At 54.5% G+C, this 19,027-nt stretch overlaps 1 protein-coding gene across 5 annotated transcripts in view; it reads right to left on the bottom strand.

The window, feature by feature from the left end:
• MTA1 (metastasis associated 1) overlaps positions 1–18,985 on the bottom strand; it is a 51,190-nt gene extending 32,205 nt beyond the window's left edge. For 2 of the 5 annotated variants that reach the window (XM_024231557.3, XM_024231558.3), the window contains exons 1-2: positions 18,712–18,985; positions 66–133 (exon numbers count right to left, since the gene is read on the bottom strand). In XM_024231557.3, coding sequence (XP_024087325.1) covers positions 66–133; positions 18,712–18,739 — 96 coding nt within the window. In that variant the 5' untranslated portion in view covers positions 18,740–18,985. The remainder of the gene's footprint in view (positions 1–65; positions 134–18,711) is intronic. The other 3 variants (XM_024231561.3, XM_054530607.2, XM_024231560.3) reach the window with 2 other exon arrangements.
• Between the last annotated feature and the right edge of the window lie 42 nt (positions 18,986–19,027).

Here is a 19,027-nt window from a genome sequence, read left to right as displayed (position 1 = left end):
AGGGCAGGAGCTGGCGTATCCCCCGCCCACTACCCGCCTGCAGCAATGCCAGGGACCCCCAGTACCTTGTTGAGCTCCTCGATCCTCCGGATCAGGTATGGGTTGCTGGAGGAGTTCTCAAAGTAGACGTAGTCTGCAAACAGCAACAGAGAGAGCGCCACCTGTGGCACCAAAGGCCAGACCCAGTCCCACCTCCCGCGGCCCAGGGACTCGGGGCTCAGGCGGGGCAGTGTCATCCCCTCACCTCTGCTCCCTCAGGCGAGGAACAAACAGAGGAAGTGAAGCCCCCACACCATCAGGGAGGGGTGGCTGCAACCAAAATGGACTGACAGGCTGGCTCAGGGCCAGGGAGATGCATCTGGAGGGGCCGTTCCCAGCAGGAGCAGACAGCCCCCATCCTGGATCCTCACAGACGCCCAGCCGCCCCCAAGGGCTCAGGCCCTTCTTGCAGAAGCTGCGGGGGCCAGGCAGCAGCTTCCCAGGCAAAGCCCAGCTCCAGCACTGCCTAGACCCTGCCGGGAGCCCCGGGACACCTTCCCACTGGCAGCAGCCAGCCTGGATGCTACACCCCCAGAGCCACGTAGCCACCACCAGCCACCAGCCCTGCCCACAGCAGCCCCCATCTTTCCCTCCAAAACCAACAGCAGCGACTACACAGAGAACACAGTTGGGGCTTCCTGGGCCCAGGCAGGCTCAGAAACGGGGCAGAGTTGCTCCAGGAATGACAGGGACACCAGAGCTCACCAGAGCTCAGGGACAGCAATAGGCAGCAGGCACTGGGAGTGCCCCGAGACCGGCCATCAGGTGAGTACAGCGCTTCACTCAGTGATGAAACCATGCGGCCCTCCAGCCTTCTCACCAGCTCCACAGACAGAGAGCCACAGACTCTTCCGGAGCCCAGAGGCTTTCCCTGGAAGGCCCAGGGAAGTCCAGGCTGGTGGTGCTGACACCCCGATGCTCCAGGCCTCCTGGGGCCGCCTCAGGGGCTCAGCTTGGGAGACAGCGAGGCCACGTCCTCACGAACCAGCACCACGAGCACCCTCGCCAGCCCACCTGGCATCAGCTCTGCAGGAAGGACTGAGCAGGAGGCCTGTCTCAGCTGGAATCAGCCCAGAGGCCCGCACAGGTCTGCGATTCAGCAAAATGCAGCAAGACCAGCACCAAAGAAGCCCAGCCCATCTGTCCACACGGAGGCCAAACCTGTGCTACGAGGACCCTGTGGAGGGGCCTGGAGAGCATCTCCCTCCTGCTGCTGGCACACACCTGCAGGCTCATGCCTGTGAGGACACACCCGTGAGGACGCACTGTGAGGACACGCCCATGAGGACGCACCTGTGAGGACACACCCATGAGGACACACCTGTGAGGACACGCCCATGAGGACGCACCTGCAGGCACACGCCCATGAGGACACACCCGTGAGGACACACCTGCAGGCACATTCCTGTGAGGACACATCTGTGGGTGCACACCTGGGAGGACGCACCTGTTTGGGCACCCACGTGCAAAGTCACACCCGTGCATGCAGCTCCTGAGCCCCCCGTGCTGCCTGAGCAAACCAGCTGATCAGATGAGGCTACGCCCACATAGAGCTCCACAGGACAACGGGCTAGGAACATGGAGAGCCCAGAGGGCACACAGCCACGGTGCCCGGGGGACATGCACAGCAGTGAGCGTTCCCTGCAGAAAAGCCTGCAGAAGTGACAGGGGTCCTGCGGGTCTGTGTCAGGGCTACAGGAGGGTTCTGAATGCAGGATGTGGCCATGCTTGTGCAACGCTGTGAAAACGCTAGAATTCACTGAATCACACACTCAAAATTGGTGGGTTTCATCACGTGTAGATATCTCAAACTTTTTTTTAAAAAAGGTCTCAAATCAACAGTCTAACTTTTCACTCCAAGAAACCAGATAAATAAATTAAATCCAAAACAATGCATCAAACTTGTCAAAAACTGGGGGAAAAAAATGTCCCTTAAGTGAGGAAGGATAGACAAGCTGGGGTCCGTCCACTTGATGGAAGACTCCTCGGCAGGGGCCAGGAGTGAAGCCCCCTGGCAGCACGGGGTCTGCAGCACCGGAAGGCCCTCTCGGGGGAGGTGGCGGGCACGATGGCTGCGTGTAGTGGGGCCACCTACAAGCTGCTGGCGCAGGAAAACCAAGATGTGGAAGACGTGAGAACACGCAGGGAATTTGGGAACTATTCTGTATCGTGACTGTGGTACGACAACATGACTACAGAACTGCACACGTAAAAGGAATTGTACTGAATGTACATTATGCTTTAATAAACGGACAAATAAAGCAAGAAGGCAGGAAATGATAGAGTAAAAAATAACGTGAAACAAAAATAGTAGAGGGGAAAATATCAGAGGAACCAAAAGCTGAGTGTTTGCTTGTTTGAGATGGAGTTTCGCTCTTGTTGCCCAGGCTGGAGTGCAATGGAGCGATCTCAGCTCACTGCAACCTCCGCCTCCCGGGTTCAAGTGATTCTTCTGCCTCAACCTCCCAAGTAGCTGGGATTACAGGAGCCTACCACCACGACCAGTTAATTTTTGTATTTTTAGTAGAGACGGGGTTTCACCATGTTGGCCAGGCTGGTCTCAAACTCCTGACCTCAGGTGATCCACCTGCCTCAGTCTCCCAAAGTGCTGGGATTACAGGCGTGAGCCACCATGCCCAGCCTACAAGATGGTTATTAACAAGATCAATAAACTGAAATCTATAGCCAGACTGACAAAGAAACAAAGAGAGAAGCCACAAGTAACCAACATCAGGAACAACAGATGGGACATCACTACAGATCCTACTGACACGAGAAGGGGTATAAGGAATATTATGGAGGACTTTATGCCAGAGAACTTGACAACTTAAATGAAATGAACCAATTGCTTGAAAGATATAAACACCAAGGCTCATTCAAGAAGAAACAGGTAACCCTATTCATACTATGGAAATACAACAACAAAAACTCTAGGCCCAGATGGCTTCATTGGTGAAGTCTATAAACATTTAAGGAAAAATTAACACCAATTCTACACAACTCTTCCAGAAAACAGAAAAGGAGGGAACACTCCCCAGCTGACAGTGAGAACGCCATTGCCCTGATACCAAAACCAAAGACACACAAGAAATCAGGAAGATCGCTTGAGTCCAGGAGTTTGAGACCAGCTTAGGCAACATCACAGGACCCCATCTCTAAAAAAAATTTATTTTTAATTATGCAGGTGTGGTAGCACGTGCCTGTAGTCCCAGCTGCTTGGGGGCTAAGGCGGAAGGATCGCTTAAGCCCAGGAATTTGGGGCTGCAGTGAGCCATGATGGTACCACTGCACTCAAGCCTGGGTGACAGAGTGAGACCCCATCTCTAAATATAACTTAAATTTTTTTAAAAACTCAAAAACCAGTGTAGCTCATCATAGTCAGAGAATAAGTAAGAAAAACTCTATGACCATCTCCATAGATGCAAGAGTATAATCTGAAAAAATCCAACACATACGCTATTAAACTCTGAGCAAACAAGGAACTAAAGGGTACTTCCTCAGTCTGGTAAGACATTTACAAAAAACCTACAGCTAGCATCATCCTCAGTGGTGAGAAAAGGGCTGCTTCTGCTGAGATTAGGGATGTGGCAAGGGTATACCTACTCTCACCACTACTGCTGACCATCGAGGAAGTCCCAGCCAGTACAATGGAAAGAAAAATCAGTGAAAGGCACACAGACTGGATATGAAGAAATAAAACTTTCTATACGCAGATGACGTGACTTTCTATACAGAAATCCCCAGTCTACAAAAAAGCTATTGAAACTGCTGAGTAAGAGTTTTGCAAGGTCACAGGTCAATATATAAAAATAAGTCCTCTTTTGGGCCGGGCATGGTGGCTCACACCTGTAATCCCAGCACTTTGGGAGGCTGAGGCGGGTGGATCACCTGAGGTTGGGAGTTCAAGACCAGCCTGACCAAGATGGAGCTACCCCATCTCCACTAAAAATACAAAAAAAATTAGCTGGGCGTGGTGGTGCATGCCCATAATCCCAGCTACTCAGGAGGCTGAGGCAGGAGAATCGCTTGAACCCGGGAGGCGGAGGTTGCGGTGAGCTGAGATCACGCCATTCACTGCACTCCAGCCTGGGCAACAAGGGTGAAACTCTGTCTCAAAAAAAAAAAAAAAAAAAAGTCCTCTTTCTATGTACTACTAACAAACGGAAATCAAAATTGTAAAAGTACTATTCACAAGAGCACCAAGAAAAATTAAAGACTTACAATATAAATTTTACGAAAGATCTATAGATGTTTAAAGATCAAAAGATTTGTGCAAAGATCTACATGCTGAAAAGTACAAAACACTGGTGAGAAAAATCGCAAAAGATCTAAATAAATGGTAACAGATAAGGTGTCAAGGGTTAAAATACATGTTGGTGAGCTTCCTATAAAGGTTCAGATAGTAAATACTCCAGGCTATGCAGGCCAAGAGGCCACACCAAGGATATTACATAGGGACTAACATAACAATTTCTACACATTTCATACTGATGAAATTAAAATAACTGGGCCAGGCGCAGTGGCTCACACCTGTAATCCCAGCACTTTAGGAGGCGGGCAGATCATTTCAGGAGATCGAGACCATCCTGGCCTACATGGTGAAAGCCTGTCTCTACTGAAATACAAAAAATTAGCCAGGCAGGCCTGGTGGCGGGCGCCTGTAGTCCCAGCTACTCGGGAGGCTGAGGCAGGGGAATCGCTTGAACCTGGGAGGTAGAGCTTGCAGTGAGCCGAGATCGTGCCACTGCACTCCAGCCTGGTGACAGAGCAAGACCCCATCTAAAAAAAATTAAAAAGCTGAGTGCAGCTTTCTATAATACAGATGCACTCATGAGAGGACTTGTTTTGGGAGATGACATTTTGCTTCATCGGGTTCAAATTTAATGTTCTTTATCACCAAAATCAACGACAAAGGTGCATCCGTTAGTGCTGGCTTATAGTGAGTTCGTGTGTTTCCTCTGTAACTGTCTTTCCACACAGGTACTGCCAAGCACACTGTCAGCCCCAGGTGCGTAGCTCTAAGTGAGCAGCCTCACTACTTAGCCAGTATGTTCTCCCTTTCCCGGAAAGGGCCAGCTCAGCAGGGTTGGATTGCCCTCATTCTTCCTTCCAGAGAGGTCTGACCCTTGACCTGCTCCTAGGAGGTCACCTCGGAGCTCTGGGAGCATCCTGCCTGCCAACAGCAGGGTCTGCTCACCCAGGGCCTCAGGCCACCTCAGACAGGCTACCCTGACAGTGACGTACCGTGGTGCCTTGTGGCATCAGCCTGACCTCTGGAGGGGCTGAGACGGAGGGCCGAGGGCAGCCACACGGGTGCTCAGCCAGGCCCACTTGACCAACCTCTAAAAACACCTGGGCCACCAAGGCTCACGGGAGCTTCCCTGGTTGGAAATACGCCAGGCCTGTCATCACAGACCACTGCTAGACCCACACACCGCCCACGTCTCTGCCGGGAGAGACGCCGGAAGCCCATCCCTGGTCTCTCCTGAGCCTGGCCCCTGTGCTGCTTCCCTTTGCTGATTTGAGTCTGCGTCCTTTTGCTGTAATGAACTGTACCCCTGGCAGAAATGCTCCGCTGTATTCCATGAGTCCTAGTGAATTCCTGAACCCGAGGGTGGTCTTGGGGCCCCTATACTACAGCATGTAATTACGCTGCAGTCCAATCGCTTTCGGCTGAAGGTCAGGTGGGAGCTCCTTAACATACAGCTAAGTGGATTTTGAAATGTAGACATTTCCCTTGCACTTGCATTGAAGTCCCAAATGCTCTGCTGTAACCACAGCTTGAGCCCAGAAAATAAGCTCACTGCCAATCTGTGCCAATGCACTTTGCCTCTCATTTTACCTCTCGACAATAAGAAAACTGTACAAAGCAGTTTGTGATTTAAACATGAGCTGTTGCCAAAATGACTTCATCACAGTATACATTTTGCAAATAAGTGTGGTTGTGCCTTGTAACTTTAAGATGAATTCATAAAGAACGTAGAGAACATCGTGCAGCAAAAACTAGCTTCCCAAGTCAGCCAGTGTACTGATGATGGCCGTCAACAGTGGTTCTTCTCATTCTGAAATTTTCCAATTTCGACGCTTTTTCAAAAAGCAGGCCAGACATGGTGGCTCACGCCTGTAATCCCAGCACTTTGGGAGGCCGAGGCAGGCGGATCATGAGGTCAGGAGTTCGAGACCAGCCTGGCCAACATGGTGAAACCTTGTCTCCACTAAAAATACAAAAATTAGCCGGGCATGGTGGCATGTGCATGTAGTCCCAGCTACTTGGGAGGCTGAGGCAGGATAATTGCTTGAACCCAGGAGGTGGAGGTTGCAGTGAGCCGAGATCGTGCCACTGCACTCCAGCCTGGGTGACAGAGCGAGACTCCGTCTCAAAAATAAATAAATAAATAAAAAATAAAAATAAAAAAGCAATAGAACTTCACCACTGCCGAGTCATCAAGCTGCTGCACAGGAGAGCAAGTCAAGATGTTCAGCTTTAGGCCAGGCACAGGGGCTCACGCCTGAGCCCAGGAGATTGAGGCTGCAGTGGGCCGGGACTGTGCCACTGCTCTCTAGCCTGGGCAATAGAGCAAGACTCCATCTCTTTAAAAAAGGTTTTTTTAATTCACAGAACTGATGACAGTCAAGTCCACAAGGTCAAATGAAGTTCACTGTTGACACTACTGGTTCAATAAGGAATGACAGACTCAAATACTTTCCACAAGCCGGGTGCAGTGCCTCAAGCCTGGTAATCCCAGTACTTTGGGAGGCTGAGGTGGGCGGATCACTTGAGGTCAGGAGTTTGAGACCAGCCTGCCCAACATGGTGAAACCCCATCTCTACTAAAGATACAAAAAATAGCCAGGTGTGGTGGTGCATGCCTTTAGTCCCAGCTACTTGGGAGGCTGAGGCAGGCGAATCGCTCGGGCCCAGGAGGCGGAGGTTGCAGTGAGCCACGATTGCACCACTGCACTCCCGCCTGGGCAACAGAGCGAGACTCCATCTCAAAAAGTAAAAATAAAAATAAACAAATACTTTCCACAAAATATTTACCTGCCAACAAGTAATAAAATGAATAACTGTAGGCTTTTAGCACTTTATATGTTTAACAACCCTTGTAAATTTGTCCAACCAAGCCCTTTTCTGTGCCACACACTTCTCGTGTCAGTAGGATCTGTAGTGATGTCCCATCTGTCGTTCCTGATGTTGGTTACTTGTGGCTTCTATTTCTTTGTCAGTCTGGCTATAGATTTCAGTTTATTGGTCTTGTTAATAACCAGCTTGTAGGCTGGGCACAGTGGCTCACGCCTGTAACCCCAGCACTTTGGGAGGCCAAGGTGGGTGGATCACCTGAGGTCAGGAGTTTGAGACCAGCCTGGCCAATATGGTGAAACCCGGTCTCTACTAAAAATACAAAAATTAACTGGGCGTGGTGGTGGGCGCCTGTAATCCCAGCTACTCAGGAGGCTGAGGCAGGAGAAGTGAGGACAGTCTTGTGGGACTCAGCCCTTCAGATGCAGAACCTAATATTCTCTCCAAGTAAGCAGTGTTAAAATTGGGTTAAATCACTGGATAACCGACTGTCTGCTGGTGGGGAGAAACCCCACACACATTCCAGGGACCAGAGGTGAAGTGTTATGTGTTGAATGTGTGAGAGTAGGAAAAAGTTAGGTTTTTCCTGTCCCTATCACAAATATTCAACCCCACCACGGTAGCTCAGAGCAGCCACATAATAACTGGAATCCCTCCCATTAGTGCGGCCGTGTTCCCATAACACTTTATTTCTGAGCACTGAAATATGAAATTCATATAATCTTCATGTGTCATGAAGTTTTCTGCCTTTGATTTTTTTCTCAACAATTAAAAAATGTAAAACCCATTCTTAGCTCATGAGTCATCAAAAACAGGCAGTGGGCCAGTTTGCCAATCCCTGTACGAGAGGACCCAAGATTGGTTTAGATGCCAATTATTTCCCAAACGTCTACACGGGCATCATGCTTAGCTTGATGATGCTTTGCAGGTATTGTGTTTCTTACAAATTGAAGGTTTGTGGCAACCTGCATCAAGTCAAGTCCATCGGTGCCATTTTTCCAACAGCAGGTGCTCACTACGTATTGCTGTCACGTTTTGGTAATTCTCTCAATATTTCCAACTTTTTAACCATGATTCTATGTGATGGCGATCTGTGGTCATTGATCCTCGATGCTACTATTGTAATTGTTTTGGGCATCATGAGACATACCCCACCTAAGAACTTAGTTGATAAATGTGTGTGTTCCGACTGCCCCAGGAACTGGCCATTCCTCCATTTCTCTCCCTCTCCTGGGGCCTCCCTATTCCACAAGACACAATAATACTGAAATTGGGCCAACTAGTAACCCTGCCATGGCCTCTAAGTAGTCCAGTGAAGGGAAGAGTTGAGGGTCACACATCTCTCACTTTAAAACAAAAGCTGGAAATAAATGACTAAGCTTAGTTAGGAAGGCCCGTCGAAAGCCAAGATACCCTAACAGAAAGCCTGGTCTTCAGCGCCAAGCAGGTAGCCCACTTGTGAATGCAGAGGAAAAGTTCCTGAAAGAAACTAAAAGTGGGTCGGGCACAGTGGCTCACACCTGTATTCCCAGCACTTTGGGAGGCCAAAGCAGGTGGATCACTTGAGGTCAGGAGTTTGAGACCAGCCTGGCCAACATGGTGAAACCCCATCTCTACTAAAAATACAAAAATTAGCCGGGCATGGTGGTGTGTGCCTGTAATCCCAGCTACTCGGGAGGCTGAGGTGGGAGAATCACTTGAACCCAAGAGCTGGAGGTGGCAGTGAGCTGAGATCGTGCCACTGCACTCCAGCCTGAACGACAGAGCAAGACGCAGTCACAGTAAAAAAAAAAAAAAAAAAAAAAAAAAAAAAAAAAAAAAAAAAAAAAGAAGGCCAGGCGCAGTGGCTCACGTCTATAATCCCAGCACTTTGGGAGGCCGAGGCAGGTGGATCACAAGGTCAGGCAGGAGATCGAGGCCATCCTGGCTAACACGGTGAAACCCCGTCTCTACTAAAAAAATACAAAAAAATTAGCCAGGCATAGTGGCAGGCACCTGTAGTCCCAGATACTCAGGAGGCTGAGGCAAGAGAATGGCGTGAACGTGGCAGACGGAGCTTGCAGTGAGCCGAGATTGTGCCACTGCACTCCAGCCTGGGTGACAGAGAGACTCTGTCTCAAAAAAAAAAAAAAAATTAGCCGGGTGTGGTGGCACGTGCCTGTAGTTCCAGCCACTTGGGAGGCTGAGGCAGGAGAATCGCTTGAACCCAGGAGGCGGAGGTTTCAGGGAGCCAAGATCATGCCACTGCACTCCAGCCTGAGTGACAGAGTGAGACTTCATCTCAAAAAAAAAAAAAAAAAAAAAAACAGTGCTGCTCCAGTGAACACAAGAATGATAAGAAAGCTAAACGGCCTTAGTACTGATAGAGAGAAAGCTGAAGCGGCCAGAATGGGAAATCAAAGCAGACACATTCCCTGAAGCCAGAGCAAGGCCCTAACTCCCTTCAGTTCTATGAAGGCTGAGGGAGGTGAGGAAGCTGCAGAAGAAAAATCTGAAGCTAGCAGAAGTTGGCTCGTGAAGTTAAAGGAAAGAAGCCATTTCTACCACATAAAAAGTGCAAGGTGAGGCTGGGCACAATGGCTCATGCCTGTAATCCCAGCATTTTGGAAGTCAGGGCAGGAGGATCACTTGAGGCCAGGGGTTTGAGACTAGTGTGGGCAACATGGTGAGACCCCATCTCTACAAAAATAAATAAAACTAGCCAGGCATGGTGGCGTATGCCTGTAGTCCTAGCTACTCGGGAGGCTGAAATGGGGAGGATCACTTGAGCCCAAGAGACTGAGGCTACATATAGTGAGCCAAGATCATACCACTGCACTCCAGCCTGGGCAACAGAGCAAGATGCTGTCTCAAAAAAAAAAAAAAAAAAAAAAAAAAGACTTCTTTTTGGTTTCTGTAGAAATTAACAAGCCAATTCTAAACTCTGTAAGGGAAAGCCAAGTAACCAGAACAGACTAAACAATTTTGAAAATGAGGAACAAAGTTCAAGGATTCCCACTACTTGATTTCAAGAATTACTACAAGGCTGGGCATGGTGGCTCACTCCTGTAACCTCAGCACTATGGGAGTCCGAAGTGGGGGGATCGCTTGAGCCCAGGAGTTCGAGACCAGCCTAGACAACATAATGAGACCCCGTCTCTACAAAATACAGAAAAACTTAGCTGGGTGTGGTGGTGCACACCTGTGGTCCCGGCTGTTCAGGAGGCTGAGGTGGAAGGATCACTTGAGCCTGGGAGGTGGAGGCTGCAGTGAGTCATGACTGTACCACTGCACTCCAACCTGGGTGACAGACTGAGACCTTATCTCAAAAAAAAAAGAAAGCCAGACTCAAAAGCCCACATACTGTGCAATTCCACTTCTACCACATTCTGGACAAGGCAAAACGGCAGGAACAGAAAATAGGTCAGTGTTGCTGGGAGCTGGGGGAGAAGTGGGGGCTGACTACAAAAGGTCACAAGAGAAGCATGTCAGGTGTGGAAGAGCTGCAGCGACCACACAGCTGTGCATGAGTGGAGAACCACAGGCCCCTACACATAAGTGGGTTTGCCATGTGAAACGTGTATCTCAATAAACCTAACTTTTTTTTTTTTTTTTTGAGAGAGTCTCGCTCTGTTGCCCAGGCTGGGGTACAGTGGTGCGATCTCCACTCACTGCAACCTCTGCCTCCTGCACGCAAGTGATTCTCACGCCTCAGCCTCCCAAGTAGCTAGGATTACAGGCACGCACCACCGTGCCTGGCTTTTTTTGTATTTTTAGTAGAGATGGGGTTTTGCTGTGTGGTCAGGTTGGTCTCAAACTCCTGAGCTCAAGTGATCTGCCCACCTCAGCCTCCCAAAGTGTTGGGATTACAGGCGTGAGCCATCATGCCCGGCCTAAACCTTACTTTAAGTTAAAAAAATATACACACACCCAGAGTCAATTCTCATTATTCGCAGTAATTATGTTCCATAAAGTCACCACTAATACTGAACACCGTACCTCTGTTCCTACAGGAAATACAGGGTCAGGTTCCTACGAGCCTCTGGTCACAACATTTTCAGCAACCAATCAATACACAACAGCCTTATTTTACGTTTCTGTCAAAGAACTTTATAATTATTGCTGTTCTCTGACACTGAACTCACATGGGGGCAAAGCCTGTCCAACACACGTTCTCTCCATGGGACCCATCCCAGCCTGCCTGTGCCTAGGGACACTCGACAGCACTGCAGCATCTCCCCCAGGGGCATCTAAAAAGCAAAATCACCAAGAGCCCCCAAATGCAAGAAGCATGGCCCTCAATAGATGGAGAAAGGACAATTTGCTTCCAACATGGGAGCAGTGGCAGAGGGCAGGGTCCCTCGCTCACCCCAGCAGGCACCCAGGCACCACGCAACTCGGGCTTTTAGCAGCCTGTGGGTGCCTGCAAATGACTGGAAAGTGACATAAGTGTGAATTTTGGGGTTACACGTTAAGTTTTAACAAATAGGGGACGGGGCCACACAAGAATTGGGGGAGAACAGACACGACCCCCAAGATGATTGAGCAACAAGCAACAAGAGCTGCGCTGCAGGGTGGTGCCCGTGGTCCCTGCCTGTGTGGGACCCTCCAGGGCACAGCCCACTCTCCTGAGCTCACCCACAGCCAGGTCTGCCATGGTCAGGGACAGGAGACCAGGAAGCACAGGGAGGAACTTTGTTTTTTCCCTTTTGGGAACAGAGTCAAGAGAAACAGCAACAGTGGTCAAGAAAGCCCCCAGCACCCCTGCTCCAGGAGCCGGGTCTCCATGTGACAAAGTCCCAAATGCTGCAGGGGTGTCCCGTATTTTTATCTGCAAAACCTGGGCACTGCTGCAAGCCTTGCGCCTGGCCCATCCTCGGGGTCATCCTCCTCCTCCGTCGCTGTCCCCACAAAGTCCAGGAAGGATCAGAGACCAGAGCCCCAGCATCCGAGGTGCATCTGGCAGTCAGGGATGGGGACAGCGGCCTCCAGGGGATGCAGACAGACGTTCCCTCATGCAAGTGGCCAGATGGCCCAGGCACTGTGTCTCCTGGAGGAATGGACAGAACACGCCCCTCCCCCAGAACTGCCCTAGCCCAGCCCAGAGAAAGCCACACCTCAGGGCCAGCCCCCGTGTGCGCTGCGCCCTTGCTGTCCTCTGAAGGCAGGGGATGAGCCAGGGCAGAACCAGGTGTGCCCCATACCTGACTCCACCGCTGACCAACTGCACAGGCCTTGAGGCTCTTTTTTTTTTTTTTTTTTTTTTGTGAGGCGAAGTCTCGCTCTGTTACCCAGGCTGGAGTGCGGTGGCGTGATCTCGGCTCACTGCAACATCCATGGGCTCATTTTTAAGGTGTGCTTGGTACCAGGAGCCGCTGCCGCTGCCCTGGTTTCCTCCCCTGTGACGACGCTGCCGTGAGGACAGCCTGGCAGGGCACGGACGGGAAGGGACGCATGGGCCCCTCCATGCCCCAGGGGTCCCCCAGCCGCACAGATCTGCAGACCCTCCTCCTAATGGCACCCACAGAGCTCAGGCCCTGACCGTGGAAGGGCTCTGGGGGCAGGGGGGCACTCGAGCTCCTCAGGCTACCAGGCAGAGAAAGCAGCAGAGCCCACGCCAGGCCGGATCACGGGGCTGCAGTGCTGAGGCCCGCCCCGGGGAGGCTGCTGGGCGGCTCTGAGGAGCGGTCACCTCAGACCCCTCAGGTGCACTGCATGGCCCAGGCGGGAACAGCCTAGCGGGTGGTGCAAAGCCCATAGAAGCAAGCCTGGGGCCTGGCCTCGGGGGGGCGGGGGGCACGTTGGCGGGGTGGGTGGGGTATAGGGGCGAGGTGCTGGGTGGCCTTGCACTATGAGGGTGGCCCCAGCCTCACTGGGCTTGGCTCCATTGCCACCAAGATCCCCCAGTCCGCACACTCAGACACGAGCCCACCGGGACAGGAATGGAGCAGGCCAGCTGGGGTGGGGGTGTGGGTGGCGACATCAGCAACACAAGAGCCCCGGAAAGCAGTGAGCCCAGGTAGCACACTAGGAAAGACATTTGGAGAATATTAAATGCTCTGCTGGGCATGGTCGCTCACAGCCTTGCAACCCCAGCGGCACTTTGGGAGCCCAAGGCAAGAGGATCACTTGAGCACAGGAGTTCGAGACCAGCCTGGGCAACATAGTGAGACTCCGCCTCTATAAAAAAATCTTAAAATTAGCTGGGTATGGTGGTGTGCGCCTGTGGTCTCAGCTCCTCAGGAAGCTGAGGTGGGAGGATCGCCTGAGCCTGTGAGGTGGAGGCTGCAGTAGCTGTGATGGTGCTGCTGCACTCCAGCCTGGGCAACAGGAGACCCTGTCTCAAAAAAAACATAATTACACGCTCCCAAGACAGCCTGCTGGAGTCTAAGGTAGGGTCTAAGCTGCCCCCCAACTGGGTTTCAGGGTGGGCTCCTCTTGGGGAAGGGGGGCCACCCTCCCTAGCAGGACTCAGCTCGTAATCTGACAAGAGCACTCCAAGTTCAGCAGGAGGAGGAAGGAGGCCCTGCAGCCAGTGCTCCCCCAAGCTGCCTCCCAGGTACCTGGCCAGGCACACGGCACCTCCCCTGGCATCCCGGCCTCACCTGCTGACCAGTGACCAGATGCGCAGCTGGGGACCCACCTCTAGGTAGGACGCCTGCAGGGCCACTGCAGCAGTCTTGACACCCAGAGCCCACACATACGGGCGGGAACGGCACTGCCAGGGCGGGTTGGGGGCAAGGGATGTGCTTCATTGGACCATTTATTCCAACATCTCTCACTGACAGCTACTTTTTTATTAATCTGAGAGCTTAACGGTCAAATTCTCCACTCAGAACAATATGGGGCCAGGCACAGTGGCTCACGCCTATAATCCCAGCACTTTGGGAGGCCGAGGCGGGTGGATCACTTGAGGTCAGGAATTCAAGACCAGCCTGGCCTAGATGGTGAAACCCCATCTCTACTAAAAACACAAAAACTAGCCAGCTGTGGTGGTGTGCACCTGTAATCCCGGCTACTCAGGGGGCTGAGGCAGGCGAATTGCTAGAACCCAGGAGGCGGAGGTTGCAGTGAGCCACGACTGTGCCACTGCACTCCAGCCTGGGTGACAGAGTGAGACTGTCTCGAAAAAAAAAAGCCGGACGCAGTGGCTCATGCCTGTAATCCCAGCACTTTGGGAAGCTGAGGCAGGTGGATCACAAGGTCAGGAGATCAAGACCATCCTGGCTAACACGGTGAAACCCCGTCTTTACAAAGAAAAAAAAAAAAAAAAAAAAAAAATTAGCCAGGCATGGTGGCGGGCACCTGTAGTCCCAGCTACTTGAGAGGCTGAGGCAGGAGAATGGTGTGAACCCGGGAGGCGGAGTTGCAGTGAGCCCAGATTGCGCTACCGCACTCCAGCCTGGGGGACAGAGCGAGACTCCATCTCAAAAAAACAAAAACGATATGGAAGGCCAAAACTAGGCAGCAAGCCCACCCTGGAGCAAGCCAGGAGTGCTCAGTGGCTGAGGCAGGAGAAGCTCAGTGGCCCACCCTGCCTGGAGAGTGAGCCAGGGCTGCCAATGGCGCAGTGCTGAGGCCGATCCTCACAGGCCAAGTGGGACAGCCCCATGCCGTCCCCACCAGGACATCACACCCGGGCCCCGGCCACTTCTACAACTCCCGCTCCTGGTGCTCACAGGACGGCAGTGTCTCCAGGGCTCTTCCCTGCCTTCTTGGAAAAAGATGGATGGGACCCCAAAAGTCGGCCCATGGAGCAGCAAGTGCCTAGGGACACGGTGCACTCAGCACTCCAGGGTAGGGCGCTGGCTGCAGCCCTCTACAAATCTGAAATTTTTTTTAAGTTTACTTTTTTCCCCACTGGCAAGTATGTAGAGCAATAAAGTTTAAACTTCAAAAAAACACTAGAACAAAAATACAAAAGCAGCATTTCTAACAGCACGACAGAGCGCAGATAATGGCACATGCCAAGCCCAGTGAAGACCAGCAGCACAGACGGGGTGCTTCTGCGCAGGCTGCGCCAGAGACCGGGGCAGAGCCCGCGGCCCTGCAGGGGCAGGGGCTTTCTGGCATCTTTTCAAACTACATTAACTTTTTTTTTTTTTGATATGGAGTCTCACTCTGTCACCCAGCCTCAACTTATATTAAAATTAAAACAAAAAGGCTGGGCATGGGCTCACGCCTGTAATCCCAGCACTTTGGGAGGCCGAGGCGGGTGGATCACCTGAGGTCAGGAGTTCCAGACCAGCCTGACCAACATGGTGAAACCCCATCTCTACTAAAAATACAAAAAATAGCCAGGTGTGGTGGTGCATGCCTTTAGTCCCAGCTACTTGGGAGGCTGAGGCAGGAAATCACTTGAGCCCGGGAGGCGGAGGTTGCAGTGAGCCGAAATTGCGCCTCTGCACTCCAGCCTGGGCCACAGAGCAAGACTCCATCTCAAAAAAAAAAATTAAACAAAAAAAATCCAAAAGATGGGGTGTTAACCTCTTGCAATGAAAAACAGAAACACCCAAGGAAAGATGGTAATGGCCTGTCCACTGAAAAGCAGAATCCCCACATGAGCAAGCTGCAGGCGGCTGGCAGGCACCGATTCCTGCTGTCCTGTTTTGGATGCTATCTAACATCTTCATGTTCAACCCAGAGAAGAAACATCCCGCCATCGCCCTGGGGCCCTCTCATCCCACAGCAGGTTCCAAGCCTTCCCCAGCCCTCGGGATGGACAACCCTTGAGGAGCAGAGGTCAGGGAACCCTGACCCCACCACCCTTGCCCAGGTCATCCGCTGCCCTCACAGGCACAGACAGAAGGCCTCTGTCCGTGGCCAGGGCACTCCACGGGGAAGAAACAGGCCCTGTTCCCTCCCAGCTCACCACTTCACCCAGCTCAGCTGGCACAAAAATGCTGCCGCCACACCTTCACCCTGCCTAGCCCGACCTGGCAGGGCCTTGGAGCAGCCTGCCAGCTAAAATACGGGATGCCCAGATAACTGTGAATGTCAGATAAGAATCTTCTGGGACAAGTATGTCCCATGCCATATTTGGGACATACTTACACTAATAAATTTCTGTTTATCTGAAACTCAGATTTGCCTGGGCGTCCGGTACTTTTCTTAACTAAATTTGGTGCCTCTACACACAAGGTCCCTGGGGTGGGGGGCACAGGAGCAAGCCCCTTCCTAGGCTGGGTCCCTGCCGGCAGCTCCCACAGGCCAGGACTGGCCGCCCAGACGGGGCCCATGCCAGGCAGCTGGTGACAGACGGACAAAGGCTGCTCAGGAGACACTGCACACCTTCCTCTTTCTTGTCTGGGGGCTCAAGAATCCAGACGCCCACCTCCCCGAGCGAGCACCAAGACAGGAAGCCAACCTGCAATGCCCAGCCCACTGCGACCACGGGGCCCTGCCGGGGTCCTGCCGGAACCCAGGGTTCCAGTCCAGAAGCCAGGGATAAATGCCGCTTCTCCTACAGGGACCGTCAGAGTAGAGAGGGGGAGGCCTACAGTCTCACCTGCAGGGAGAGGACGTCCTCGGGGCGGGCATGTGGGGGGCCTGACAGCCCCGAGCACACCCGGCCACAGTGACCACGGACTGCACACGCAGAAGCAGTCTGGATCCCACGCGTGGCTGTGCTGCCAGCAGACAGCACCCAACCTCCCATGCTCCTCATCACAGGAAAAGAGACCAGCAGCATCTCTGCCAGGCATGGTGGGCCCCTCCGCCACAGCCTAGGAGTCCAGGCCACCCACCCTCACAGCACTGGAGTGCGTGGGTCAGTGAGGCCCTGGGACGGGCCTGCGGGCACAGGGCGACAGAGGGTTCCGGGAGGGCGGCGCAGCCCCACGAAGGGCTCCTCCCAAGCCTGTGCGGGGCCCAGGGGAGCTGCACCTCCGGGATGGGACAAGGCAGGGTCCTGGCTTTCATCAGCCACAGCACAGCTGCCACAGGGCACAAAAGGACGGCTGAGAGACGAGGTCCTCACCCACACCATGGGGAAACCGAGGCACGGGAAGGTCTGGTGCGGGGGGCAGCCAGGCTGGCGCCAAGATCACAGGCAGGCAGGCCTGAAGGCCGAGCAATGCAGCCACTGGGAAGGCATGAGTTGGGGTCGGGGTGTCCCCAGCCCTAGAGCCCAAAGCTGCCACCACTCCCCACCCCCAACCTGGGTGGGGGCAGGGAGAGCTTTTCTTGGGACCAATCCCAAAACCATGCGCAGCGGGCCCGGCTGCAGCCCAGGCAGTAGGCATCCTCTCTGCCAGGGTGAGAAACTGGGCCCTCATGTCAGGCTGGAAGGGGGGTCTCCAGGTGGGGAGAAAGAACAGGAAGGAACAGGCCCCTCCCTCGAGGGACCCCGCACCCAGGCTGCTCCCTGAGCGTGGGGTGGGCTCAGCCCACCTGGGTCCACACAGGGACCTGGCAAAGCTGTATGAGGCTGTGGGAGGGGGCTGCCGCTTGATGGGGTACAGGCCCACCGCCCCTCTGAGAGGACAGGGGAGGCCCAGAGCTGCTGATGCGGACTGACCGCCCATCTCACAGAGGGGGTGTAGGGGGCTCCCACCGTCCCCAAGGTCACAGGACTGGCCGGCGAGACCACACGGCGTCCAAGGCAGCAGAAGCCACGCTCGAGAGACACAGAGTGTTCTGAGCACTCGGAGTCAGGGGCATGGGGATCAGGCCAGAGCGGGAGTGACCCCAGCTCCCTCCAGCAGCGCAGGCTGCAGGTGGGAGAGGCAATGAGCACCTGACCGAGAGGGTCACCGGCAGGGAGGGGGTCTCAGAGTCCCGGGGAGGGAGGCGCTGATGGAATGATGGAATGCGCACGACCCCCCACCTTCCTGTGAAAGACCCCATGGAGTCCCAGGTACACGAAGGAGGGCAAGGCTCAAAGCTGCAGGCCCGCGGGGCCCGAGCAACAGGAGGCTGGGCCCACGGAGGAAGCCCCCGGCCCCTGCCCAGGAGGCCCTCCGGCCTCTCCCCAACCCTTGCAAAGCGCCTCCCGAATGAGCTGAGGTGAGCGGGAGGCAGGGAAAAGTTTGGGGGCACTTAGAGGCGTGCTCGGGATGCTCGCTCCCTGCTGAAGACCCCCTGAGGGATCCCTGCTGGGGGAAGCCCCGGGGCCAGGCTGCAAGAGGGCTCTAGGGAGGAACGTGGCCCCTCACCGGGGCTCCCCATCCCCAGAGGGGATGCACCGGAGTCCCAGGACAGGGCCCCGGGCCGGGGGAGACCCCACAGCCCCAAAACTCCTGAGCCCAGACCGGCAGCCGGCGCCTCCCAAGGCCACGTGCTCCCGCTGGGGGCTCCCGGCCCCGGACCCCCGGATGTCCCCAGCCTCCCGCGCCCCCCCGCCACCCCCGCGGCCGCCCCCTCGGCCCCAACAGGTGGGCCGCCCCCCACCCCCGGGCCGCCGCGCCCCGCCCGCCCCCGATGGGGCCGACCCGCGGGGCCATTTTGGGTTGGGGTGAGCACGGCGGGGGGCGGTTCGGGAAGCAGCCGGGGGCCGCGAGGGCGGGCGGGGGGCGCGGGGCCTGCGGGACAGAGGGGCGGGGGAGGCGGCAGCGGCGGCGGGTGGGGGCTGCGGGCGGGTCGGGGCCGGGCATAAAGGCGGTGCGGCCTTACCTCCGACCCTGTACATGTTGGCGGCCATGTCCGGGCCGGCGGCGGCGGAGGGGCCCGGGGCGGGCGCGGCGCTCGGCGCGGGCGGCCGGGAAAATGGAGGCGCGATGGCGGGGGCGGGGGGCGCCGCAGGCGTTTAAAGGGGCCGCGCTGCTGCCGCCGCCGCCGCCGCCGCCGCCGCCGAGGCCGCCGAGGCCGCGCAGGGACGGGAGGGCCGCGGCGCGGGCGGGAGAGGAAGAGGAGGAGCGGCCGCGGGCGGCGGGGAGGGGCCTCGGGCGCCGCCGCCCACCGCGCGGGCCGTTACCGACCCCGCGCCGCC

Source organism: Pongo abelii, chromosome 15 (assembly GCF_028885655.2).
Source record: "Pongo abelii isolate AG06213 chromosome 15, NHGRI_mPonAbe1-v2.0_pri, whole genome shotgun sequence".
Lineage (NCBI taxonomy): Eukaryota > Metazoa > Chordata > Mammalia > Primates > Hominidae > Pongo > Pongo abelii.
This window is presented reverse-complemented; position numbering and strand designations above follow the sequence as displayed.